Here is a 26,677-nt window from a genome sequence, read left to right as displayed (position 1 = left end):
TCGATATGGTTTGAGATTTAAATGGCTATGATAAACTGTATTTAGCCATTTGTTGGTTTAGCTTTGATGGCATTGTCATTTTCATAGTTTCAAATCTTTTCTTGCTCTTTAACATTTGGAGTCTTTCTCTATGATTAAAACTGTGACGATTATATACAGAATGTTGAAAGATCAATAAACAAACAGTCAACTGAACCAGATGTGGTGGTGTGTGGTGAAATACCTACAACAGGAATGGAATACAGAAAGAACACAACTCTGGGTTCACCAATGCTCTCTTAAGCAATATTTTTCATCCTTTCATGTGTCAAATATAAAAACCTCTGTCAGCATGTTTTTTAACATGAATGGTGCGTTTAAAGCTTCTTTTGTTTTTACTTTGAAATAAAAGTAGGACAACCAAATGAATGACTTGTTTTCACCACTTATATTCTGGAGAGGTGACACTGTGCTTATAACAAAACTATCATTCATTCATAAAATCTTTAAGCCACTGCTGCATTGTGGTGCTATTTTGTATGCAGACAAAAGAAGTCCAATGTCCCAAAAACTTGAGTGTTTCATTTGTTTGTCTGATTTGAGAAGCAATAATTATCCATCTTTGTTTGGTTTCCTGCTGTTTCTCCTGCGCTGGTAAAAATAAAAATAGGTGCACACCAGCGCATGATGCTGGTCCAATATCATTTATAGAAAGAAGGCCCAGAGTTCTTCCTGGCTGACCTGACTTCTAATGATAAAACAAACAAAAATGAAATAATTGTTACCACTAAACTTTGCAAGGCATCCAAAAATATAAAGAAAGCAAATAACTCATTTTAAAAATCTGAATAACAATTAAAGGATAAATAGCTCTACGGGGCTCTTTACACTGGATTTACTGACAGTATGTGGAGCTGACTCTACAAGGCGGAGGTTTATCAGAAATGAATGTCCAGGTCTGTCCTCTTGGACGTTCTCATCTCCGTGGTGAACTCAGCTACCACCAGCAGAGGGCGCCCTGCACCACGTCTATCCACGCTGTCCGGAAGACCTGTGTAATTTTTTTTTTTTTTACCTGCGTAAATATTGTCGTGCTGTTTCTACTCAGTCACGTCCATCCGCTCAGCACATCAGCAGCTTCAGTTCATGACAGCTCTGGTTCTTCTAGCCACGGATTGTGACTCCACAGCTCCTTCTCTCTACTGCTGCCTCTCCTGCTCAACAACATGCAGAAAAGGAGGAAACCAGAACCGATCCAGCTGAACCCGATTCCTGATGGGAACGCTGTCAACGGAACCGGAGCCTCTGAGTGAGTGATGCTTAGGTTCTCATCCAAAATCTGCATCATCTGCGTTAGATTCAGGAGAACGGATGGGTGTGTGTCTGTGCGTCAGTTATGAGACTGCACCAGGTGTGTGTGTGTGTGTGTGGTGTGTGTGTGTGTGTGTGTGTGTGTGTGTGTGTGTGTGTGTGTGTGTGTGTGTGTGTGTGTGTGTGTGTGTGTGTGTGTGTGTGTGTGTGTGTGTGTGGACCGATTATAAACATTGCTGATTATAGGGAGCCGTCACTTCCACACCATGGGTCCCCGGAGGAACGAAAAAATGAATGCAAATCAATGGGGCTTAAAACGCTATTTTTTAATTCCGCTTGTTTTTAGCCATGGCTTTCACATATGATGTCCGTGAATTTTAAAGACGCGTTTTGATACCAAGGACGTGTTTATTTTCGAACAGAGGGAAACGATATTTTAGTTTTTGTGTGAAAAGAAGTCCAGGACTACAAATGCGATTCATGAAAGTGACGTCATCGAACCAGACACTGACAAAACTGAAGGAACATGGCTGTAAATTCATCAAACTTCCCACAGGAAGAAAGAACCATCATAAATCTGGTCATGTAGTTAGTAGCAGCTATTTTGGGAGAGGAGATAATGTGGTGACGTCACATATGCGACGTACCGATTTCTAGTTTGTAGTCATGCATTTACAAGCTAATAAATCTCTAAGTACGTGACTGGCATGGTCAAAACACCCACCATTAGTTTTCATTTAAATTGCAGTACAACATATGTGTGATCCAGGGTGTAAGACAAAGCGGATTAGAAAATAGCGTTTTTAGCCCCGTTGACTTGCATTCATTTTTTCGTTCTTCCGGGGACCCATGATGCGGAAGTGACTTAAGCTCCCTATAGATACATCCTTAGATAAATAGTAATATTATATTTACCTAAATGAAGAAATTATTGATTTTTCTAACTAAACTTTGGTGATTTTTGCTCCATCTGTTGAATAGTCTGATTATATATATATATATATATATATAGATAGATAGATAGATAGATAGATAGATAGATAGATAGATAGATAGATAGATAGATAGATAGATAGATAGATAGATAGATAGAGATTATTATTGTCACTAATAATATATTTATTATTTGTTCTTAATATTAGATTCAAATCAATTTTTAACATTGCTACACATGTTTTTAAAAAACTCAATATTTGCTTAACTTTATCAGCAATCTTAAGTTAATACATAATAAAGGTTGAATTTTCAGATATCTGCAGGTGATAATCCAGAATTCTTAATTCCTTAATTTAACTGAAAATGTACAGATTCAGTTGTTTCAGAACCTGCAGTTAATCTGACATTTCCAGATATTATCAATAATTTATTAAATGTTTGTTTTTGTCATAACTTCATTTTAACCCTTTGATGCATAATGGTCACTACAGTGGACAGGTACTCAAAATTGTTATTTATTTGTTTTTGCTATTAAGCACAACTGTTGAAGACTTTATTGCATTTGAGCCCCTCCGTTTGGACTTCAGTAAGCCAAGCCAACATATTTCATGCTCAGAATGCATGCTGCCCACTGAAGTGGACATGTAATAAATTATTTGTAAATTATAAAATTTTACAAAAAATATTTGTTGAAATTTGTTTCATTCACACCTAAAGACGAATGAAAAAAATTGTTTAAAAAATCATGGTTGAAGATTTCATAATTCATGCATCAAAGGGTTAATTTTGTTGCGTGATTGGATCAAAGTGCAATAAACCTCCTTTATAAGTAGCTTCATGCTCACTGTGCAGCAAAGCAGAATGCTAAATAATCATTTGTTCATTAATTGGTGCAGCAGCTTTCTTCCACCACTTTCTAGGGGGCTAAAACAATGTAACAGAGATATAAACTTGTTGTGACATTGTGCTAAAGTCTAGTTTTGTTCTGTGGAGACAAGCACAGTCATTCTTACTGGATCAGCTGAGAGGAGAATTGCATAACATCAGCCAAAGTGAGAACTGCTTCTGTAAAGTGTTGTTGAGGCACAATATTTCATTGTTCCATCATTAGATCACACATGTGGAGGCCATCTGTGGACTCTGCTGTGAATATTTAAAAATGCAATAAGCTAAAATCAAACTGCATTAGATAGAAATAAAAACGTGACAGTTCTGAGAGGTATAATTCAGAATAGATGCAAATCAGACATCTGTTTGACGATTTCAGCAAGGCTGGATTTAAATAAAACCAATCTAGTTAACTAACTATTAAATCTATTGTGCAACAGAAACTGATGATGGTGACATAATATTTGTTGAGGCGTTCACATTCCTCCTGCTGCTCTAGGGCAGGCTGCAATGGGACAAGGGGCAGACGAGGCAACAATGATGATTCAGAGATTTGGAATCTTTTCTCTGTTTAAACTCCACTGTTGTGCCCTGTGATAAATCTGTTGACAAAAGTTTGATAAACTGGTTCTTTATCCTACAAAAGAGCAGTCTTAGCCTTCTAAAGCTTTGAGGCATAGTTTTTTTTATTTTGAAAAGTGTTTCTTGTAAAAAACTGATACATTTTACTACTCAAATGTAGCAAGTGCCTTGAATGAGCGTCATTCAAAGGGATTGTATTTATGATCTTCTGGATGGATGAGCTAACGGCTAGGCTAAACACAGCCAAGACCAACGTGTGTTGCAGCTTTTTTAAAGCTGCTGTAAAGTTTAGAACACTGGAGCAGGTTAGCAGTTTCTTTAGCAGTTCGTATGCCAAATTTTGACAAGAAAAATTATGAATTTTCCGAATGGATCCACACCCAAAGACATTTTGACACATTAAAACAAGTCATTTTACAAACCTTTGTGCTACCAAAAATTGGAGGGTGAAATGAAGTAGAAAAAGGACAAGGATGGTATTTATAGTCTGGATAAACATATCCTGAAATGTGAGTGGTGCTCCAACATTCTTCTTTGTATGCAGCAATAGCAGTAGCTCATGATAACGTTAGCTGTAGCTCAGAATCAAGTTAACAGTAATAGCATTAGCAGTGGCTCAGGGTAGTGTTAGCAATAGCTCAGCATAGCTCAGGGTAGCACTAGCAGTAGCTCAGGGTAGTGTTAGCAATAGCTCAGCATAGCTCAGGGTAGCACTAGCAGTAGCTCAGGGTAGTGTTAGCAACAGCTCAGCATAGCTCAGGGTAGCATTAGCTGTAGCTCAGGATAGCGTTTGTGGTAGCTCAGGGTAGCATTAGCAGTAGCTGAGGACAATAATAGCAGTAGCTCGGTCGAGAGTTAAGAGTAGCTCTGGCTAGCCTTTGGGCTATAGCGTTGTTCAGCAGTAAGTATTACTGCGACCAATGTTAAAATGCTGAAGGGGGTTGGAACAATGGAATTTAATGAAGGGTGTGTGTCTCTGCTTATAACATGTTCAACCAGCTTTTTGCAGAACAAATATTTTCTCTGTGACCATATAGCATTACTAATTTGCATAGGATAGCAGATTGAAGATGGTACAGACCTTTTGATATAGTACATTTGATAATCTGTCAACAACAAATAAAATGTAGGACACCTTTAATGTTCTCCAGCAGGAAGTGCTTCATTACGCTGCTTCTGGGGATATTTAGGCTACCGTAAATCCTCTAATACAGGCTGGTATTCAATTAAAGGCCGGGTCTCCAATTTTGGCCGGTGTCGGAGTCGGCGGAGGTGAATAATGGCCGGTTTCTTATTGTGGCCGGGTGGAATGTGGTAACAAGCAAGTACGGGGCGGTTGTGTCATCGTCTCACTTTTGATTTGCCAGTGATAGACCGCGAGGATAACTTTAACCGTGCAGAGGCAAAGAGGAGGCGAAAATTTGATATCAAGTTCAAAGAGAATGTGCGCTGCAGAATACTGGGGAGCAATAGGGGTTGTATGAACTAGTCGACTTCACTATAGTGACTTTTTATGCCTGTCGTTGACTAGTCGCTGTCATGTGATAATGACCGGCAAGATGCAGCCCTCGGAAAAGACAGCAGCCTGCTGTCAGCAGGTGACAAGCTCCTGCGCTCGGGTGGGCAACGCGCTCTGCCAGAGCGTCGGTACTGACACGCGATCGTTCATGTCGGTTCATTTCCTTTAATGTTTTCTGTCTTTTATTTGCGCCTGATGTGTTTCGCTGCTGTGGAGCGGGTCACATCACCTTGTCCTCCGACGCACTGATCACTGATGCGGCCGCCAAGCAGCGAGCACTCCGCTGTTTTTGCGGTCGGTAATCTGCCTCCTGAGCACGGCCACAGTAACAATCAGGTGTTGCCAAATTATTTAACACGCGATCGTTCATGTCGGTTCATTTCCTTTGATGTTTTCTGTCTTTTATTTGCGCCTGATGCGTTTCGCTGTGGAGCGGGGCGCATCAACTTGTCATCCGGTGACGCACCAATCACTGATGCGGCCGGCAAGCAGCGAGCACTCCGCTGTTTTTGCGGTCGGTAGATCTTTTAGAACTGCAGTTCAAAGGTAACTCATAAGGTGAATATATATGAACCCAGGTAGCAGTTTCTCTTTAGGATTGAGAGGAGATGCAGGAAGATAATAAACAGGCAGGACAGAAAAATAGTCAAATAAAAACAAGTTAGTTTTTGTACCTGGTGGTTGCAACAAACAAACACCATTGAATGTAATCAGAAGTGAGGAACAGAAAATGAAATCATTATTTTAATGTTTAGAGCAGCAGGAACTCTGAGAGGCTGCAGGCGCATCAGTGAGTTTGTGGCCGCTGCGCAGGGGGAGGGGGGAGAGGGCTGAAGCAGAAACTACCGTTGTTAAAAGAAATGTGTTTAACTTTGAAAATGTATCCTAAATAAAACATAATTCCATGTTTTAAAAACATATATATATTTTGATTATATATTTATATATTTATAAATAAGTATATATATATATGTATATATATATATATATATATGTATATATATATATAATTACAAAACTGAAAAAATGGAAGGTTTTATGAAATCAAGTTACATAAAACTGTGTGACATTTTGGAGGTTGAAGCTGTGTTTTTAAACATTAACATTAGCAAAATACTTCTTGTTCTTACTAGCCGTTAGCTGCTAAAGGACAAAGGTAAATCAGGAAGCTATCTCTTTTTATAACTTTATTAGAAACAAAATTCTAAATGACCCTTTTAGCTTTTTTTATTTCTCAGTAAAAAGGAAATGTTTGTTAATGAGACTTTAGAGATGACGACTTCCCCAAGAGGAGGGGTTTAAGTATCTCGGGATCTTGTTCACAAGTGAGGGAAAGATGGAGTGCAGGATTGATAGGCGGATTGGTGCTGCGTCTGCAGTGATGAGGGCACTGTACTGGACTGTCGTGGTGAAGAGAGAGAGCTAGTGAAGATTTATGTTCCTGCCCTCACCTATGGTCACAAGCTTTGGGTAGTGAACAAAAGAATGGGATTGCCGATACAAGCAGCTGAAATGAGTTTTCTCTGCAGAGTTGCTGGGCTCTCCCTTAGGGATAAGGTGAGAAGCTCAGTTATCCGTGAGGGGCTCGTTATACGGGAGGTGGCTCAGGCATCTAGTTAGGATGCCTCCTGGACGCCTGTGAGGTTTTCAAGTCACATCAAACTGGGAAGAGGCCTAAAGAAAGACCCAGGACACACTGGAGGGATTGTGTTTCTCAGCTGGCCAGGGAATGCCTTGGGATTCCCCCAGAGGAGCTGGTCCAAGTGGCTGGGGAGAGGGAGGTCTGGGCCTCTCTTCCTAGGCTACTGCCATTGTGACCTGACCCCGGATAAGCTGATGAAAATGGATGGATGCATATATGTTTATATTCAATAGTAAATAGTCGTAGGGAATCACTTCACTGAATTTGAAGGTTTTAATCTAAACAGGCGTTAACCTTTTTAAAAATATTTATGCTGCAACAAAAGCCTCTAAAATAGCAGCATTCAGAAGACTTCTACTCTTTGAAACAATGATTTGTGCATATAAATGTGGCAGTGTGAGCGTCCTGTCACTGTGTCCCGATTGATCATGCGCCCTGGCTACTTGGCCAAGGAGATGTCCCTTTGGCTGACTGGTAAGTGCGCATGACTCTCACCCGGGAGTCTGGGGATTGAATCCCACCCGGGCCCTCGTTTCTCCATCTTGCCACATTAAGCAGGAATTTTCATTGTCAGTGTAAATGTTTTTTTAACTGTCAGGTTTGATTGTGTTTTGACGATTTACTGAATTCATTGTTTTCGTCTGTGACGATGCATTGAATGTTATCATGTTTTGAGCAGCTCCAGATCGGTATGCATTAAATCTACTCTCTTCATCTCATCTCCTCCTCCAGTGTCAACACTTATCAACCACACCGAATAAAAAATGAATAATTGATGCTCTGATATCCAGCTTCAGCTTTGTTTGTAAGTCCTTTGAAGAAGGAAAACTTTTTATGCTTCCACCAAAATATTAAATTAGTACTGAAGAAGTTGGAATCTAAAACCATGAAGTTGTGTGATATTTTTAATATAGGACAGAAATGTTTAACCATTTAACTTTCACTTGCCCATGAAAAAATTCAATGACAGAAATTAGCTTTTTGCTATTTTTTAATTCCCTTGGTGCGTTAAGGGGTACAAAAGTATGTCAGATAATAATAATAAATGTAAATATATATGCAATAATTGTAAGATAAAATTAATTAATAAAACTTACCTTTTTGCTTGAACATCTCTATTTGTTAGAAAGATTTTATTTTATTAGTTTATTTTTCTGTTAAATTCAGCCATGCTTAAAAAAACTAAAGGGACTACAATGTGCTCTACCTCATTAGTTTACCTTCTCATTAAAGGACTAAAAACACAGTTTTTACCCCCTAAAAGGACATATATTTGTGTAATTTGCAAATAGAAGTACAGAGTGGTTTAGTTGTCTCTTTACTGTTGATTTTTCCTCTGTGCAGTGGTGTATGCTCTTCTAACATGAATATGTAATCGTGTAAATAAGGATCAGATTATCTGTGTATATGTGCTGCTGAGGAGAGCAATGCTACAAATCCTGCTTTTTCGCTTTTTTTCCTTCAATTTCTTGTCAGTGAAGAACACTCATTTCCACTAAAAGGTGCTCAAAAGTTGCAGCGTTCCATTACAATTTACACAATTCAGATTATTTTAAGCTGAGAAACATTGAAGCTTTGGTTCAATTTTAGATGCGTGATCTCACGCATTATCACAAGATCTCAAAGAGTGTGATGTAAATGTTTCTCAGCTACTTTACCTTTTCTTGAAAATGTACTGCATATTCAATTCAGTTCAGCCAATATTAGTCTCTTGTTAAAACCAGGCAAAGACCTTGCATTTCCTACCAGCTATCGCCCAATTTCTCTTATTAATGTTGATCTCAAAAAAATTTGTAAAGCCCTGGCAAAAAGATTAGAGAAGGTAACCCCCTTCATAATACATCCTGACCAAACTGGTTTCATTAAGGGTAGACAATCATCCACAAACTCACGTAGATTACTTAATTTGATAGATTTCTCTTACAGTAGAAACATAGAAACTAGTATATTATCTCTAGAAGCAGGCTTTTGATAAAGTTAACTGGAAGTTCTTATTTGCAACTTTACATAAATTTGGTTTTGGGAACTTCTTCATAAACTGGCTACAAACATTATACAGTTCACCAACAGCACGTGTCAGGACGAACGACCAAATATCAGCTAGCTTCTGTCTTCAGAGGGGGACCAGGCAGGGATGCCCACTCTCCCCCTCACTGTTTGCTATTTTTATCGAAACACTAGCGGCAGCAATTAGGTAACTAACAGATATTAAAGGGATAGAATGTAAGAAAAAGAACATAAGATCATTCTTTATGCAGATGATGTTTTACTCTTTCTCCAGAATTCTCAATCCTCTCCCTCCCATTCAATAGAACTGATAAACTCTTTTTCAAAAGTTTCAGATTACTCTATAAACTGGTTAAAATCCACAGTTCTACCAATTAATTTCTCTTTTGTCAATTTGCTTAATACACAATTGGAGTCAGGGAATATCACATAACTGGTAATTAATGTCTCTCCCAAGTTAGCAGATCTAACCAAACTAAACTACATCCCACTTTTAAAGAAAGTGGAAGATGATCTTGCAAGATAGAAATCCTTACCGATATCACTCATGGGGAGGGTTGCTACAATTAAAATGATGGTCTTACCCAGAATAAATTACTTATTCTCCATGATCCCAAACAAACCACCAGCTGACTGGTTTAAATGTCTGGACTCCTCAATTACTAAATTCCTTTGGCAGGATAAACCTCCACGAATTAGCTTAAAAACGCTTCAGAAGACCAAAGACAGAGGAGGACTGGATTTACCTAACTTGTATTATTATTTCTTAGCCAACAGGCTGCAATATATACCAAGATGGTTACAAGATAACCCACTAGATGAGTCTTGGTTAGACATAGAACAGACACTTTACAATACGATAGACCTTTCAGACTTACCATTTATTAGCTCAAGCGTAAGAAAACATGAAGGCTTCACAAGTATTAGTATCAGCACCTCTCTGACAGCATGGTGGGAGTATCTAAAAATGACAGAGTCTTCACTAGTACCATGCAGATGCACACATATCTGGAATAATCCTGACATTTTGCAAAATAACCAAATGGTGAACCTTCCGAACTGGAAAAATAAAGGAATCCTATACCTGGAACAAATATATGAAGGATTGGACTTCATCCCACTTAATCAAATAGTCTCCCAATTTGGAATGGATAAGAATAGCGTTTTAGAATATCACCAAATTAAATCTGTAGTCAAACAAAAATTTAAGCTCAATAAAATAGAATTACAAACACCACCAAGGGTATTTGACTTCTATAATCTCAAACCCCCCAAACTACTGTCTAATGTATATAAGACACTGTCCAAAATAGACGATAAAATTGTAATCCCTATTGAAAAATGGGAGGTGAATCTATCAGTTAGCTTCGACCAGAACTTCTGGTCCCAAACTTGTTTAAAAACTTTTAAAATGATCAGACATCCCAATTTACAATTAATTCAGTACAAATTTCTACAAAGAGTACAATATACAGGTCATCGGATGTTCAAGATGGGCTTTGTGTCATCTGACACATGTACACACTGCACAAACAACATTCCTGACAATTACATTCACACACTGTGGTCCTGTCCACCTGTCCAGGAATTTTGGGGTAGCAGTAGCTCAACAGGTTGAGCGGGTTGTCCAGTAATCGGAAGGTTGCAGGTTCGATCCCGGCTCCGGACAGAGAATTCTGCTGTTGTGTCCTTGGGCAAGACACTTAACCCACTCTGCCTGCTGGTGGTGGTCGGAGGGACCGGTGGCGCCTGTGCTCGGCAGCCTCGCCTCTGTCAGTGCACCCCAGGGCAGCTGTGGCTACATTGTATTTAGCTCATCACTATCAGTGTGTGAATGTGGGTGTGAATGGATGAATGATACACTGTAGTGTAAAGCGCTTTGGAGTCCTTACTCCTATACAAGTGCGGGTCATTCATTCATTCATTTAGAGTATGTGAGGATCTGTCAAAATGTCTGAAATGTCATATCCCAACTTCCCCCCCTCTTTGTTTACTGGGAAACCTGGACGATGTCCCGATTGAAACATCTTTGGTTCACGTGGTTCTGACTGCCATATGCATCGCTAAGAAAACTATCCTCTTGAATTGGAAAAATAGAGAGACTCTCTGCATTAACAAGTATAGAAATCTTTTGTTAGATCATATTACACTTGATTTAGCATCTGCTTCCACTTCAAATCAATCTCTCTGGGCTCCTTAGATCGGTTCCTTCACATAGCGATGATGGGGACCATTGATATTGTCCTGCGGGATGATGTGGGTGGGGGGGGTGGAGGGTCTGAGTTTGGAGTATCCGGATGTTCCCTGGAGGTGGGTTCACTGGGGGTGTCTGGGACTGGGGGGCCGTTGCCCCCCTCTGGAGGTGCTTGGGTTGCCTTGGGGGGTGGACTACTGGCGGTTGTGAGTGGGGCCCCTTGGAGGTATTGGTGGCGGCCATGGGTCACTGCCTGGCAGCTGCATTGCCCCTGGGCGAGTCTGGGTGGGGGCCTGGCGGCTCGGGGTGTGAGGGTGGCCGGCCCCGTGTGGGGATCTGGGCGGGGCCTTGGGGGTCGGGTCCTGACATGTATGCTGCCGGGAAGAAGGCAGGAACATGCAGCAGTGTCTGGCCCGGGTTCAGGGGCCTCGGGTAGACCTTGGCTCCTCTGCTGTCCTACCACAGGGGAGGGGGAGGTCCAGGAGGGGGAGGACCCAACCTTACCTGGATGTCCTATGTCTTATATATTCTGGAAGTTGTGCAAATGCAGGGATGGGCATAGATATTCTGCTGGGATGGGGCTGGGTTGGTGCCCTCGGGCTCCGTGAGGCTCTGCAATGCTGCTGCTTTGGGCCCTGGCAGGATGGGCTGGGGTCTCCATGCCCTGGGTGGCAATTTGAAAACAGAGGTGCCTATTAGGGCCAGTGGGGGAGCTGGCTCCCTGGAGGGCTAAGCCCAACCAGCCATTCCTCCCCATCCCCGCATATTTCTCTCCTCCTGCTCCCTCACATCATCACTCAAACATGCACATAGGACCTTGGGGGGTAGACAAGTCAGGGAGTGCGGGTATGGACCCCATTTTCGCATTCCTGTGGCAACCTGCTCCCCAATTTTATTTGCTCCTTATACATTTCCACCGACGACATTCCACGCAAACACACACTTAGGGCCTTGGGAGTGAGCACATTCAACGGCACTTGGCAGGTGGATTTCTCAGCCTCCTCCTGAGTGCCGGTGCCCACTTCCAATTTTAAACTGCACTTAGACACCGAGGGCTGTGGGTGCAAGTGGGGTGGTGCGGTGGCATCAGCTGGCATAGGCCAGACAATGCCCGCACTGCCCGCTCACCACAGCCATGGAATACACCTCATCAACACACAACACTATATTGGAGCAGGCGGAGGGAGACTAGGGGTCTTAGCACACCTCTGTTGTTGCTTGGCTTCCTGGGGCTGGAGGCTAGGAGGGAGATCTGGCCATCTGGTTGGGGTCTGGGGTGGTTGGTTGCTGTGCTCAGCGTTGGGCAGGGGAGCCTGCTCATCAGCACCCCAGCAGAAAGGGTCAAACTCTGGTAACCGGTGATAGTTGAACCCAATGTGCAGCAGTACCGGGACCAGAGTGAATAGGGTGTGTATGGGGAGCATGAGTGGGTGTCCGGCGTGCATTTTTGTAAATCTTGGGTTGTATGTGCATGTGTGAGCATGAGGGAGGGAGTGTGTGACTGTGTTTGTGTATGACTGTATATGTCATGTGGGGCCTTTGACTCCTCTCTTCTCATGGGACTTCTTTTGATTATATAGATCTTCGTATCCCCTCCCCCTCCCACACCTGGTGTGGGGTGTGGTGCCTTGATCTGCCTGAGTGTTCGTGGCTCCCGGGTCAGGGGGTTTAAGATTTTTGGCGTCTGCCTGATCAATCCCGGTGGTTGCCTGGTGGGGTCTGGGTCCCTGGGCTCTGCTGGGTCCCCGGCGGGGGTGGTCTCCCCTAGGTCCCGGGTCGCTGGGTCCCGGGCTCGGCCGGCTAGGGGGTGGGAGGCTGCGCGCGGGCCTGTGGGCTTGCCGCTGATATCTCCCGGGACTCTGCCGGCTGCTGGTTGTGGCCCCCGGAGCGATCCTCTGTGCCTCTCGAGGGGGGCGGGGGCCTTTCTGGTTGCGGTCTCCTTGGGGTTCCTGTGTTCTGGGGCAGCGCCTGGATCTCTGGGACTTGGAGCTCCCCCCGTCTCCTACACATCTTTGGGGCAGATCTGTGGTCCCTCACACTCCCTATTGGACGCTCCTGTAGAGAAACCTTACATAAACAAGCGCGTGTACAAACACAGGTGCTCACATGGTGCTCTCAAAAGTATGGGCTTGGACACGTTCAACACATGTCTTAAGGCTGTCATTGCCACTAAATGCACTATGATTTATTATAGTGTGATTGTCCAGTTAAACAATGTTGATTTTATATTTCATCATCAGGTTGACGCAGTGATAGCTTGCTCCTGATGTATTGTTGTGTGTCTCATTTTTTTCTGTTCTTTCTCTTTCTACAGGTTTAGAAGCAAACTCTTGTTCATTGTTGTTTATTTTTGTAGAACCCCCCCCCCCCCCCCCTCTCTCTCTCTCTCTCCCCACCTTTTGTCTTTTCCTTTCTCTTTCACCTCTGACTCCGTGTCTGGTCGGAATTACAAAGCATTCAAAAACAACAACAATAAAGTTTTAAGTATCAGGCGTGACATTAAAAGCAGAAGCTTTTATGCTCCACCCGAGAGTAAATCTGTAAGGCTTGTTACCAGCATTCAGACATCAATTCTGTTTGCTTCACAGCCAGACAGGACATGGTAAAAAAAAAATATATATATATATATATATATATATATAATAAAAGAGAAAATGTACTGCATAATGCATGTTTTATTATATCTGAACTTGTTTAGTTTATGATAAAAATCAACTGACAAAAAAAAAAAGACAGACAGCTTGTTCCATCCATCCATCCATCCAGCCATCCATCCATCCGGGGTCGGGTTACGGACGCAGTAAGCAGGGAGGCCCAGACTTCCCTCTCCCCAGCCACTTGGACGAGCTCCTCATTGGAATATTTGTCTTAATGAATGCTGTCACTATTAGGCAAGTGTCTTTTATAATGACTGTGAAAAAGCTTCATCCAATCAAATGACCTTTTAGTGAAAGGAGACCATTTCACTATTTGGTGAAAATAAATCACAGCCAAACACTCTTGCTTTGTGAGGTGACTGGAATCGTTCAAATTGGACCACAAAATACCAGCCAAGAATGGAAAGTTAGCATAAAGTTAGGGATGTTCCATATTGGCTTTATTACCGATATGTGATGATACTGTCTGACTCTTAATTTCAGATACAGACATAAACTAATACCGATATATGTTGTGTGTCCCTCATTATAAAAAAAAGATTAATTAAAACATTTTAGGTTAGTAATATCGCATGCATGCATAAATTTCAAACATTTTTTGTGTAAAATGACAATAACTTAAATTTAAAGAGCCCCCAAATCAACTTTTTGGCTGATAAACTATATAAATGTGTGTCTAATAGTGCTGTAGACATGTGTAGTCTATAATTTGGCACTTTATTGCATCTTAGTTAAAATAAATAAATAAATAAATCTGCCTAAAACTGTCAGTGCTGTGCCTTCTTTTGAATTTGAATTAAAATTTAAATCTGCCATTGCTATTGGCTAAGAGGTACCCTATGACATTAGCTGGTACCATATGATGTCACAAAGCCGCTGTGAGCCTGTGTGTGTATTTGTTAGCGGCTCCGCCCAATCGGTCTGCCAGGCAACGCCGCCTTCTGGTAGGGAGTGACTTGCACTTTAAATTAGTAACAGGAAAAATACCATATTTGTTTTATCTCCAACAGCAGCTGCGCCACGCCTGAAATTCTAGAGCCACGGCTAGACACACACCACCAAAACATTCCATGCACTATTACCCCCTTGCCCTGCACGGCGACACATGGCACCAAAACGGTCCGTGAGTGTACACCCCCCATGGCCCGCCATGACTGGAAACTTTTCTAGAGGAAACACTGGTATTGTGTTTATTTTTTATTTTTCAGTATGTTGCGGTTATGGAAATAAAACCTTTTTAAAGATCTTCAGATAATAAAAGCAAGCCATGGGTGAAGGTTCTTGGTTTTGTTTTAGTCGTCTGCTAGCTGTCTAGTTAGCTACGTGCTGTGAAGACGGCGTACGTTCACTACATGGGATAAATTGTTACTTCACAATTTGTGCAAAATAAACTCAATTATCTCAAAAGCTTTACCTCAGATCTGTTATTTGACATTTGGAGAAAGGGGGGAAGTAGCTGAAGAGTTTGATGTATATGTGTATGGTATGTAAAGTTGTCATTAAACAACTCAAAACTGATCCAATATTTAACAATATTAAATTTTAATGCTGATATTATTAGTAGATCAATATAATCAAACATCCTTAACCAACAGGAATTCCCAAGTTTATAATGTAAGAAAAGATGCACCAATTGCAATCTTATACCTGTAATGATAACATTTTTAGGTATATAATTAATTGCTTTGTTATGTATTCAATACATCATTTGAAAAAATATGTTTTCTGCTGGTTATTTAAAGTCTGTTGTATTCCATATGGATACAAATGGTTGTATCAACACTAAATACCATTTCCTCCTACCTCTTCTGCTGGATGTCCTTGGATATTTTTACAGACGTAGAACAAAAGGTCAGCATCGTGTACACTTTTTCTTGCACCTGAAGAGGAAGGACCACACAGACCCTCCTATCACAGCCCATCCTACATGTTTTTGTGGAGTCTGTTTCAGGTTGCTCCTCTCCTCTGTGCCTTCTGCAACCCCTCCTTCACCTCCTCTTATCGATGAAATGCCCACGCCACCCACATCCAGCGGAAACTCAGTGCTCTGTTTCCATGGATATGCAGGCTTGCTGTCAACAATAAAAAGCACTTAACCCTATTTTTGCTGAGTGAAGTAAAGTGTGCAATTCTCTGCTCCAGCTGCTCTGCAGCTACTCATAATTTAATGCAAAAAAAAAAACCTGATGAAAAATCATCATTTCACCATTTAAGGCTTCTGTAATGCAAATGTGACTAAATAGAAATCCCCCCTGTGGAAATTGTGGTTTTAGCAGGTACAAATGGGAACATTTGACTTATTTTTGCTTTTTTATTGTCTTTAGAGGATTAAACTGGTAGAAACTTAGGCTGGCTTTAGTGTTTTCAAGTGATTCTGTTGTAGATGTTGGAAAAGCAGGACAGCAGATGCTACACCATTATTAACTTCCTAATGAAATACATTTCCATGACAACAGTAGTGAGGCACAGTGGTGAGGCAGTACTTGAGAGGAACTTGAAGCTCCCTGATTGTGAGATCTGAAAGAGAACATTAAATCACAGCAGGTGGCCTTTTGTGTTTCTGTCAAGGTTACTTGTTTTGTTCCCGGATGAGCATGCAGTAGTGCCTGTTATCAGCATCTTGGTGACCATGGTAAAATATTCTATACAACAGCTTTGGATTGCTCCAATGAGGTGTTTTGTGATTACCTGCATTTTGACTTGATTTCATTCAAAAAGAGCGAACAAATTTGATGGTGGCCTTGCATCTCATTGAAACAATGCATCAATTCTCCTGAAGATATTCAAACAAAAGCTATTACCTATACCTGCTACTTTTGTATTGTGGTATGCATTCATTGCACTGAACCTGGATCCATCCATCCACTGTCATCTGCTTATCCAGAGCCGGTCATGGGGGGCAGCGGCCTAAGTCGAGAGGCCCAGACTTCCCTCTCCCCAGCCACTTGGGCCAGCTCTTCCGGGGGAAGCGTTCCGTGGCCAGCCGAGAGACATAGTCCCTCCAGTGTGTCCTGGGTCTTCCGTTAGGTCTCCTCTCGGTTGGATGTGCCCAGAAAACCTCATCAGGGAGGCATCCTAACTAGATGCCCGAGCCACCTCAACTGGCTCCTGTCAATGTGGAGGAGAAGCAGGTCTACTCCGAGCCCCTCCTGGATGACTGAGCTTCTCACCCTATAGAGCCCAGCCACCCTGCGGAGAAAACTCATTTTGGCCTCTTGTATCCATGATCTCATTCTTTCAGTCGTGCCCATAGGTGAGAGTAAGAACGTAGATCGACTTTTTTTGAGGTGGAACAGCAGTGCTGTTCACAAAGTTAAAGGAAGCATCCTGACAAATCACAGACTTGCGGCCTCAGATGCTTTTGACAGATAGTGAGAAAAGTGGGTTCTACTTCGTTCGTCCTTGCATGCCTGTTGGAGAGCCCTTGGGACGACAGTTAATGGTGTTGCGGGTCTTGCAGCCGACGTAGACGGAGAAGTAAAAACTAGCTCAAGCGGTTAAAATCAGTTATAAAAAGGAAAGTTTGATTTGTGTTGAATTTGTTTGATATTCCAGAAATAGTTTTTGTTGATTGTGGAAGGCTGCTTCTGTCTGATTTGTCCACATCCTTCACTGAAGGCAGCAGCAATGGAGAAATTATACAAAATTGCTAAACTACCTGCCTGTCTCTCTCTTTTACCTTATTCGGTGCAAGAACAAACCTGGAAGCGCTGCAGAAGAAGTTGGAGGAGCTGGAGTTGGATGAGCAGCAAAGAAAACGCTTGGAGGCCTTTCTGACACAGAAGCAGAAGGTGGGGGAGCTGAAGGACGATGACTTTGAGAAGATCTGTGAGCTGGGTGCAGGCAACGGAGGCGTCGTGTTTAAGGTCTCACACCGACCCTCGGGGCTGATCATGGCGAGGAAGGTAAGCTGTGAGGGTGAAACATGATGGTTACCATCAAGAACTTAGATGTTGTATTTTTAATCATTTCCATGGTTCTGCTCAACGAGTGATCAGTGAATGGGTATTTGTATAAATCAGCGATATTCAATACTATCGGCATACCATTAATATTGTCCGATGTTGGCATTAATAACAATAAAGCTGCTTTCCAGAGTTTTCCTCTTTCAGAAATGATGTATGATTTGTCGGAAATCCATAAAAGTGATTATCTTATCATGTACTGTGATATAATATAAGCAATACGTCTTTTTTTTTTTTTGCTAAGCACGCCCCCTGAGCATGAAACTGAGCGCCGACCAGAACTAACCAATAGCGTTAGACTACCGCATTTATGCTTCACATTTAAGGAATACCTCGGCTGATGCAGAGTTGATGAACTTTTCACGGACAAGAAAGTCTCTAAAATATAAATATATGAAAAAACAACATGTCATGAGAAAAATACTCATAAAACAACGTGTTTTATCTCTGTCGGCCTTGATGCACATTTATAAACAGAAACGTGAAGTCGCCATCTTAAAAAACAGAGGAACAGCGGTTTTGTGTGATACGCTTTTTAGCCATTAGATGGCGCCATCGGATAAATGGTAAATGGCCTGTATTTGATATAGCGCCTTCTAGAGTCTTGGAACCCCCCAAGGCACTTTATAACACAATCAGTCATTCACCCATTCACACACACCTTCACACACTGGTGGTGATGAGCTATGATGTAACCACAGCTGCCCTGGGGCACACTGACAGAGGCGAGGCTGCCGAACACTGGTGCCACCGGTCCCTCCGACCACCACCAGCAGGCAAGCTGGGTTAACTGTCTTGCCCAAGGACACAACGACAGCGACAGACTGAGCGGGGCTTGAACCTGCAACCTTCCGATTACGGGGCGAGCACTTAACTCCTGTGCCACCATCGCCCCGAGAGAAATACTCTGGAAAGAAGCTTTAAAATGTAACTTTATTGATATTGATTTTTACTCATTAATGACACATTTATCATGCACTTATCGTACCTCAAACTCTTCTCTAACCCAAACTCTCTCAAGGGAGCTAATTGTCTAATTCAGATTGAAGTAGTTGTCGAATTTTGCACAGATGTTTGCATTTTAAGTCTGGCTGATTGGCGATGGGACGTTAGTTACCTAAAATGATTTAGTTTCTCTTTATTTTTTATGAGGGAGGCTGCAGCATATATTGGTATTGGTTTAAATCGTATCAGAAATTAAGAGTCAGGCTATATCGGTTATCAATAAAAAAGCCAATACCGAACATCCATAGTACAAATGCATCGCTACATGAAAGGATAGGTTACCAGAGTTGGTCAGATGAAAACCCAAACATGTTACGTTTGTAAGATTGGAATCAAAGTGCTCCTTTTTTAAGAGTAAATATGCAAACTAAATGTGCTAGTTGTGATACACTTACCCACACTTGGCTTAAACATTTGAACCAATGCAACACAATGCTCAAAGGATTTTAGTGTGTATGAATAACGCATGGAGGTCTGATGTGTTCCAGCTGATCCATCTGGAGATTAAACCAGCCATCAGGAACCAGATCATTCGGGAGCTGCAGGTTCTACATGAGTGTAACTCTCCATACATAGTGGGCTTCTATGGTGCTTTTTACAGCGATGGAGAAATCAGCATCTGCATGGAGAACATGGTATATACCTCTTTATGTTTCACTAGGCACTTCTGAGTATTTAAGTCAATATTGTTGTTTTTTACATTCATGTCCAGCCACATTGGCAGGGACGAAATTTTGATTTCAGAAGTGGGGGGGACACACCCGGCTTGTGCGGATTTGGGGTGGGGGTGTTATGTAAAGACCCTTTGACACGTCACATGCCCATCTCAATAATTTTTCCATCCTCAATATATATATATATATATATATATATATATATATATATATATATATATCAAAGTTAAAAAATGTACAACTCTATTATCATTAATATTTATTATCATTATTGAAGTGCAGTTTTGGCTGTTGACAATGGATAGGCCATTGTATTTATTGTTTTGGGTCTTTTTTTATTGTTTTTGGTGCAACATTTTCTAACAGGGAGTGAGATTCTTTTTTTTATTTAATTTTTGTTTGTTATTTTTATTCATTTAGAAGTTCTGGTTCTGGACATTTCAATGTTAAATGAAGGTTTATTTGTTGCATTTTAAAGGGTGTACTTGCATTATTATGATATATTAACATTATATTAGTGGTTATTTTGGTCTAGATAATGTTGACAATGATATCGTTTATCATCAACAATTTTTTTGGACAAAATATCATCCAGCAAAATTTGTTACTTTCCCAGGCCTAGTCAAAAGTATAAAAAGTATTTATACATAAACGGTCCCTCCTGAGATCTGGCCGTTTGTTCATTTGCTGTGTTAGAGGACATGCTGAACTAATGTTTTACACATGATCATCACCCTAACATTTGTCACAATGATCAATTTTATGTCTATCGTATCTTCATTATTTCAACCTCACCTGTGAGCCTCCAGCCTCTGCTCCATCTCCTCCAGGCTCTCGTCCTCCATCTCCTCCAGCCTCTCCTGCTGTACCTTCACCGGTCTCTCCTCCTGCATCTCTGTCAGTCACCTGAAAAAAAGATGCATGAACTATAAACAGTGGGAGATTTTGGAATGGAACAAACAGAAATATTTACAGGATGGTTCTAGTATGATTCACAATTATTATTAATATAATGTGTAAATTATTCATTACCAATTTGAGTGTATAAAAACATATTAAATATGTTTTTTCCCTTAAACGTGTTTAAACAGTTGTTGCATTTCAACACACAAAAAATAAATGGAAAAAATAAGATAAATCTAATGAAAAGTGTACATCTTTGACATTAAGCTTAAAAAAATCTGTTGACGATGATAATACTGTTCATTTTTCAGAGCTTTTTAATGTGAAAATATACATTGCAATAGATAAGTTTACAATAAAGTTAAATGATAAAAGTTTTGAAGTTACACTTCTACTACTACTACTACTAGTAATAATAATTATGATAATAATAATTATGATAATAATAATAATAATAATAATAATAATACGAATAAATTGTGTCTGAGGAGTCAGTTATGTGGAGGAGATGAGTTTGTAAAAGTTAGTTTTGAGTATGTTTGTGAAGGAGGAGGTGAGTCTGAGCTTAATGCAGGGGTGTCACATGTTCCAACTTACGTCTAGACTTTGAAAGAAGTCTCTTATATCCACTTTTCGTTTTCTTGACATGCTGCCTCCTGGCTGTGCATAACTACCAAAGACTCACAAATGAACACTTATTCAAATGTTATGTAATGGAAGCTGAGCTGAGCTCTGATATTACACAGCGTCTAGTTGACGATGTGACTCAGTACCGGTGTTCCCTAGCGGCTCCAAACTAGCAAAACAACGTGAGCACGTTCTGACTGTTTCCAACTTGAGTGACAGCAGCAACAGCCAATAATACGTTAGCAAGTATCAGCAGAGCCAATAGATTAGCTTTTGGGTGGGTCTAATAGGAAACCGGTTTCCGTTTCGGTCCTAGTGCTCAACCAAATCCATTTAATGGAGCGTAATATTGTTTTTTGACGGAAAAAAGTGAAGGGGACCGAAACTGCCTTTTGAAAAAGTGGGGGGGACATGTCCCACCCGTCCCCCCCCAAAATTACGTCCCAGCACATTGGTATAAATTCACTTCTCTATGTTTTCCTTTCCTGCTGGCTGTAGGATGGGGGCTCTCTGGACCAGTCTCTGAAGAAAGCAGGCAAGATCCCAGAACAGATCCTTGGCAAAGTCAGCATAGCTGTGAGTACTTCCAACGCCTTTCCCACCTCTGGATTTATTTTAAAGTTAATAAATAAAAGTTCTAACTGATCAGTACAAACTTGTGAGTGATTTTGTTTTGCGGAACTGAACAATCAGTCCTGTTTGCTGTGTTTTTACATTAAAGGTCATTAAGGGGCTTTCTTACCTGCGGGAGAAGCACAAGATCATGCACAGAGGTTGGTCACTGTTTAGTTTACCACCATGTTTTCAAAACAAGTATTTTGTTATTATTTATGAATACTCTTTGAAGGCAGAGATAAATTTGATTAATTCTGCTCTCTATTGCCCTCTGCTGACCACTTTCTCCTCACTTTCTGTTTTCCTTAAACTCTGCATGATCCTTTTGCAGATGTCAAGCCCTCCAACATCCTGGTGAATTCCCGCGGTGAGATCAAGCTGTGTGACTTCGGAGTGAGCGGGCAGCTCATAGACTCCATGGCCAACTCCTTTGTGGGCACTCGCTCTTACATGTCGGTGAGTCACTCAGGTACAAATGATAAAGGGTTTTAAATTGCTGCTAGATCTATCTAAAGCATGGGTCTGCAACCTGCAGCAATGGCTCTTAATTACTTAGCTAGAAATGATAAGACAGACAAAATTGTGGAACCCTTTCGGGGGTTCACAGAGTCCAAGTTGGGAACCGCTGATCTAAAGGTTGTGACTCCTAACAAGTTTTGCGCTGATGGACTGAGGGGGAAAACAACTCTGAATTTGGATCTACCTTTGCATCAAGTTGATGCAGAAGCCAAGAATTGTTGCAATAACTGATCTCATTTGGTGTTTTGCAGCCAGAGCGTCTGCAAGGCACTCACTACTCTGTTCAGTCAGACATCTGGAGCATGGGTCTGTCTCTCGTCGAGATGGCTATTGGACGCTTTCCAATCCCTCCGCCTGATTCTAAAGAGCTGGAACAGATTTTTGGATATCTGGTGGAAGGGGAGGCAGCCGCCAGCGAGTCCTCCCCCAAACCAAGACCACCTGGGCGGCCAGGCAGCTGTAAGTCAGAGATGTTGCTGCAGGATTGTTTCTACTACTCACAATAATTTATCTTTCTATTACTCTCCCAGCCTTTGGTTCTAACAGTAGACCCCCAATGGCCATATTTGAGCTACTTGATTACATCGTCAATGAGGTAAGTTCACAGGTGGGCATTGATTTGCATTCATTGTAACTCATTTGTACTTTTTACTTCCAGCCTCCGCCCAAGCTGCCTGGGATATTTAGCACCGAATTCCAAGACTTTGTTAATAAATGGTGAGGCAGTTTGACCACATGGATTTTGTTTTTAAACCCACGCATGCTGAGTCCGTTTCTCTTACAGCTTGATCAAAAACCCAGCAGAGAGGGCAGATTTGAAGCAGCTGATGGTATGTGTTCATCCTACTGCTTTTGTCTGATCAGAAAGTCACATTTAACCAACTGTTGTCATTTTAGGTCCATCCTTTTATCAAAAATTCAGAGGCTGAGGAGGTGGACTTTGCAGGCTGGCTGTGCAGCACCATTGGACTCAGCCAACCAGCAACACCTACCCACGGAACCACAATGTGAGACCTGCTCAACCGAGTGCAAAGCCATGTTTATTTTGAATGTTTTGTACTGCTGGTTTAAGTGTTCCCCCAATAACTAGTTTTATGTCAAGTGTACAAACTCAAATGCCAAGTTAAAGAATTAAATATTTTGAGGCTACGTTGCAGGCCTGCTTGAAAAGCCATGTTTTTCTAATGAATCAATAGAAATGCTGCTAAACCTGTGCTTTATTTTCCCTTCACCCCCTTCTAGAGCACGCAACTTGTTTGATATTCGCTTTATGTGAAATTATTCTTGTGAATAAAACAAAAACTCCAGACTCATGTTTGAACAACTGATTTATTCATTGAACTCCAGTCTCTTTAGATTTATGCTTTAGGCTTTGCAGGTTCTGCCTTCTTTGCAGGTTCTGCCTTCTTTGCAGGCCTCTTCTTGGGCTTCAGCATTTTAGCCTTGATCTACAGACACAAGAAAAGGCACCGTCAACCACCAGTCTCCTGATTTTAGATGCTGAGATGGTTTCAAACTATGAACTTACAGCAGGATCATGCTGCAGGATGGCATGACGTCTTGCCGTCTTAGCGTAGGGATTCAGTTTGAGCATGATCTTCAGATTCTTAAGAGGATTCTTCTTAAGAACTCTGCGGTTGATCTTCTTGCTGTAATGACAAGAGAAAGAAAATTCGATGTAAAGAACTGCTTAACCGTTTTAGCTGAGATATTGCTCTGCGTTGCTCAGGACTTCCATAATAATCAGGTTTCAGAAACACGGACCTGAAGTGGAACATCATCATAGCCCATAAAGTTCAGGGAGGACCAAGAAAAGTACATACTTGGGTGCACGAAGAGCTTTCTGGATCTCCTCACTCTTCAAAATCCTGCTCAAATCTGTGTTTGTCATCTTGTGCATGGGAAGTCTGAAATTAAAGCATTAATTAATAACAATTCATAAATAAAATAGACTTGATCTAGTTTATTCTGCATCAACTCAGAACTTCAGTAAATATCACAAAATTCAAAAACACGGACCATGAAGTGGAAGCTCATCACTGTGGCTTGCTAGAACATTAAGTATGTGCAGCACTTTAGACGTTTGTTTAATATTCACCTGTAGTCGACCTTCAGGGAGGAGGGTTTACGCCAGGTGCCGTACAGCTCATCCAGCTTACGGAAAGCACTTTCAGTCCAGATGCAGAACCGTCCGACGTGACCGCCAGGAGCAAGTCGCAGGAGGTTCAGTTTGTTCACGTTCTGCAGGGTGATGCCTGCGCAACACAACACAGCACTTGTAAGATAAGAACTACATGAGGACAATGGTGCAGCATCAGTTTGCATATAATACTGCGATGCAACTCACCTGGAATATTTCTGAAGGCTTTGGTTAAACCAGCGTCTTGGTTATAGACGATGCATGGCCCTTTGCGTTGGATTCGTCTGCGGTTCCTCATTTTACCCTTACCGGCACGCATGCGCTGAGAGGCGTAGACCTGACAACACAATTCATTTAGATCATGAGCTGCACAGAAAATTATACAAGGAGCCCAACATGATTCACTGCCACGTTTAATAAAATCTGCTTTAAAGTAGCAACACTGAACAACTCAACCGCACGCTAAACTTTAATTACCTTCTTGATGTCATTCCAGGCTTTAAGCTTCTTGAGGAGCAGCACGGCCTCCTTTGTCTTCTTGTAGCCCTCAACTTTGTCCTCGACCACCAGTGGGACCTCAGGGATCTCCTCAATACGATGTCCTTTAAAACAACAGATTTATGTGATTCAGATTTCTCCACAAAAGCTGTTGAAGGGATTTATCACTTCAGTCTGCTCAGAATAAAACACACATCAAAACTCTGCGACAGCTTAATGACAGAAGGCAACTGTCACTGTTCACAGGATCAGACGCAAATTACACCATCATAGCAAGGACACAAGAGCGTTGTGGTTAATATTTCTACCGTGTCAGATATTCTGCAAATTGTGCATCATTTTTTTTAGCTTACCCTTAGACATCACAAGTGCAGGAATGGCAGATGCAGCCAGGGCAGAGCAGATGGCATAGCGCTTCTGGGGCGTGTTAATCCTGCGGTGCCAGCGGCGCCAGGTTTTAGTGGGGGCAAACATGCGACCACCACGACACATCTAAATGGAGGTCAAGGAGATCTGACACTCAAGTAAGGAATAGTTGATTATCTTTTACCTGCTCAGATTCAATGTTCATCAACCAGCTGTGCCAGCATATGACAGTAGGCAATCTGTCACTGAACACAGAGTCAGACGCAAATTACACCATCACTGCAAGTCTAAATGTTTGTTATATTGGTGCAAAGCAAAAGATACATTTCCAAAAGCACCCTGGCCAGAACGATGAGTGCCACCACCTCGAACACGAGGTATACGGGCAACAGCTCTTCCTGTTCCCCATGACTCTGCACTGGTCTGATGTCCTGAAATAAACACAAACAAGAACACACTACAATTAGAATGATGAATGCAACGGGACTGCTTAAACCTTCTCGATCTGGCAAACGGTCTTACCTGCCAGTTCGCTGACAGCATAAGGCTGGCGACTGTTCTTGCGCATGTTGGTGTGAACAAAATTCACCACATCAGGGCGAATGGGGGCCCTGAACACTGCAGGCATGACGACATTTTTGCTCAAGGACTCTCCTTTCTCGGAGTACACCGAGATGAGAGGTCGGGCACAGGCCTGAAGATGTAAAATTAACATTTAAAGAAAGATCTGTTGCGAAACCAGTGTATCTAAAATGATTAATGCTTTTATTCATTGACCATGCATTATGGGCGATGATAGAATCCAAGCCGGTCTGATTAATAAAGCTTCGGTTTTATGAATGACTGGCTTACCTTGGCAGGTTCGTGCTACTACCGGGGCATCGTTAGCTTTTAGCATTAACATGCATCAGAATATTATAAGACGAGCAAATATTCTAAAACGTATAGAGTAGATCGGTCATCTCAAATTCCTGGCCAACAATAACAAATACATCAGCTTGGTGAACTACCTCTCAAGACACCAGTACACGTGTAACTAGGCTGGACAACTCGTCTAAAATGGCTCCTCGTGTTAGCTCTGCTAGCCAGTAGCGTTAGCTGGTTTAAAATAGCTTATATTTACAAATGGTGTACCACATTGCCTATGCCGTACAAGTATGAACGTGATATTTCAGGTATTATACAACACTTCATGAGTAAAACATGTGAGAATTCTCACCATTTTCGATGTATTTTTTCGGCTCGCCGGGAACCACGCTCCTCACGCTATGGCGGCCACAGTGAAAAAGGAAGTTCGTGAGTCACCCACGATACTTTATGCCTCCGCCTTAAAATGCACCACTTCCGTTAATAATAATCCGATTATTATTTTATAGTGATATTGTAGCAATGCAAACTAAAACGGTCTAACATTAGCTGTAACCATAAACACAAACTACGCTAAAATAACTCAGAAAACTAAGAGAATAGTAAAAACTGTTTGCCGGGTCTGGAACTATTTTCTTTCATGGCGCAACATATTTTAGCAGAACGGAAATACCGAACTACTTTCTTTCTTTAAAGTTCGATGTTTGTTTTTATTAAACATTACTTTTTGTTTTTAGCACAAAAATGTTATTTTCTTATTCTTATCAGCCAATTCGAGTAATC

The 26,677-nt window shown here is 41.5% G+C and overlaps 2 protein-coding genes and 4 non-coding genes across 6 annotated transcripts; 1 reads left to right on the top strand and 5 right to left on the bottom strand.

The window, feature by feature from the left end:
- The first annotated feature begins 1,054 nt into the window (after positions 1-1,054).
- map2k1 (mitogen-activated protein kinase kinase 1) lies at positions 1,055-23,336 on the top strand. The gene is made up of 11 exons (XM_015964390.3): positions 1,055-1,288; positions 17,410-17,620; positions 19,174-19,320; positions 21,388-21,465; positions 21,611-21,662; positions 21,836-21,960; positions 22,275-22,482; positions 22,554-22,618; positions 22,682-22,740; positions 22,808-22,853; positions 22,921-23,336. The coding sequence occupies exons 1-11, from the start codon at positions 1,206-1,208 to the stop codon at positions 23,032-23,034; spliced, it is 1,188 nt and encodes a 395-aa protein (XP_015819876.1). The 5' UTR covers positions 1,055-1,205; the 3' UTR covers positions 23,035-23,336.
- rpl4 (ribosomal protein L4) lies at positions 23,334-26,577 on the bottom strand. The gene is made up of 10 exons (XM_015964391.3): positions 26,247-26,577; positions 25,550-25,721; positions 25,352-25,458; positions 25,015-25,153; positions 24,641-24,765; positions 24,371-24,500; positions 24,122-24,278; positions 23,847-23,930; positions 23,552-23,672; positions 23,334-23,471 (listed from the first exon to the last, which is right to left on the bottom strand). Exons 1-10 carry the CDS (start codon positions 26,247-26,249, stop codon positions 23,382-23,384), a joined length of 1,128 nt encoding a protein of 375 aa, XP_015819877.1. The 5' UTR covers positions 26,250-26,577; the 3' UTR covers positions 23,334-23,381.
- LOC129153700 (small nucleolar RNA SNORD18) lies at positions 23,745-23,812 on the bottom strand. Its single transcript, XR_008559675.1, has one exon. It is a non-coding gene; the product is annotated as a small nucleolar RNA SNORD18 (small nucleolar RNA).
- On the bottom strand, positions 23,998-24,068 carry LOC129153698 (small nucleolar RNA SNORD18). Its single transcript, XR_008559673.1, has one exon. It is a non-coding gene; the product is annotated as a small nucleolar RNA SNORD18 (small nucleolar RNA).
- LOC129153701 (small nucleolar RNA SNORD16) lies at positions 24,837-24,936 on the bottom strand. Its single transcript, XR_008559676.1, has one exon. It is a non-coding gene; the product is annotated as a small nucleolar RNA SNORD16 (small nucleolar RNA).
- LOC129153702 (small nucleolar RNA SNORD16) lies at positions 25,213-25,311 on the bottom strand. Its single transcript, XR_008559677.1, has one exon. It is a non-coding gene; the product is annotated as a small nucleolar RNA SNORD16 (small nucleolar RNA).
- Positions 26,578-26,677: the final 100 nt, after the last annotated feature.

The sequence above is a fragment of the Nothobranchius furzeri genome, chromosome 4 (genome assembly GCF_043380555.1).
Source record: "Nothobranchius furzeri strain GRZ-AD chromosome 4, NfurGRZ-RIMD1, whole genome shotgun sequence".
Lineage (NCBI taxonomy): Eukaryota > Metazoa > Chordata > Actinopteri > Cyprinodontiformes > Nothobranchiidae > Nothobranchius > Nothobranchius furzeri.
This window is presented reverse-complemented; position numbering and strand designations above follow the sequence as displayed.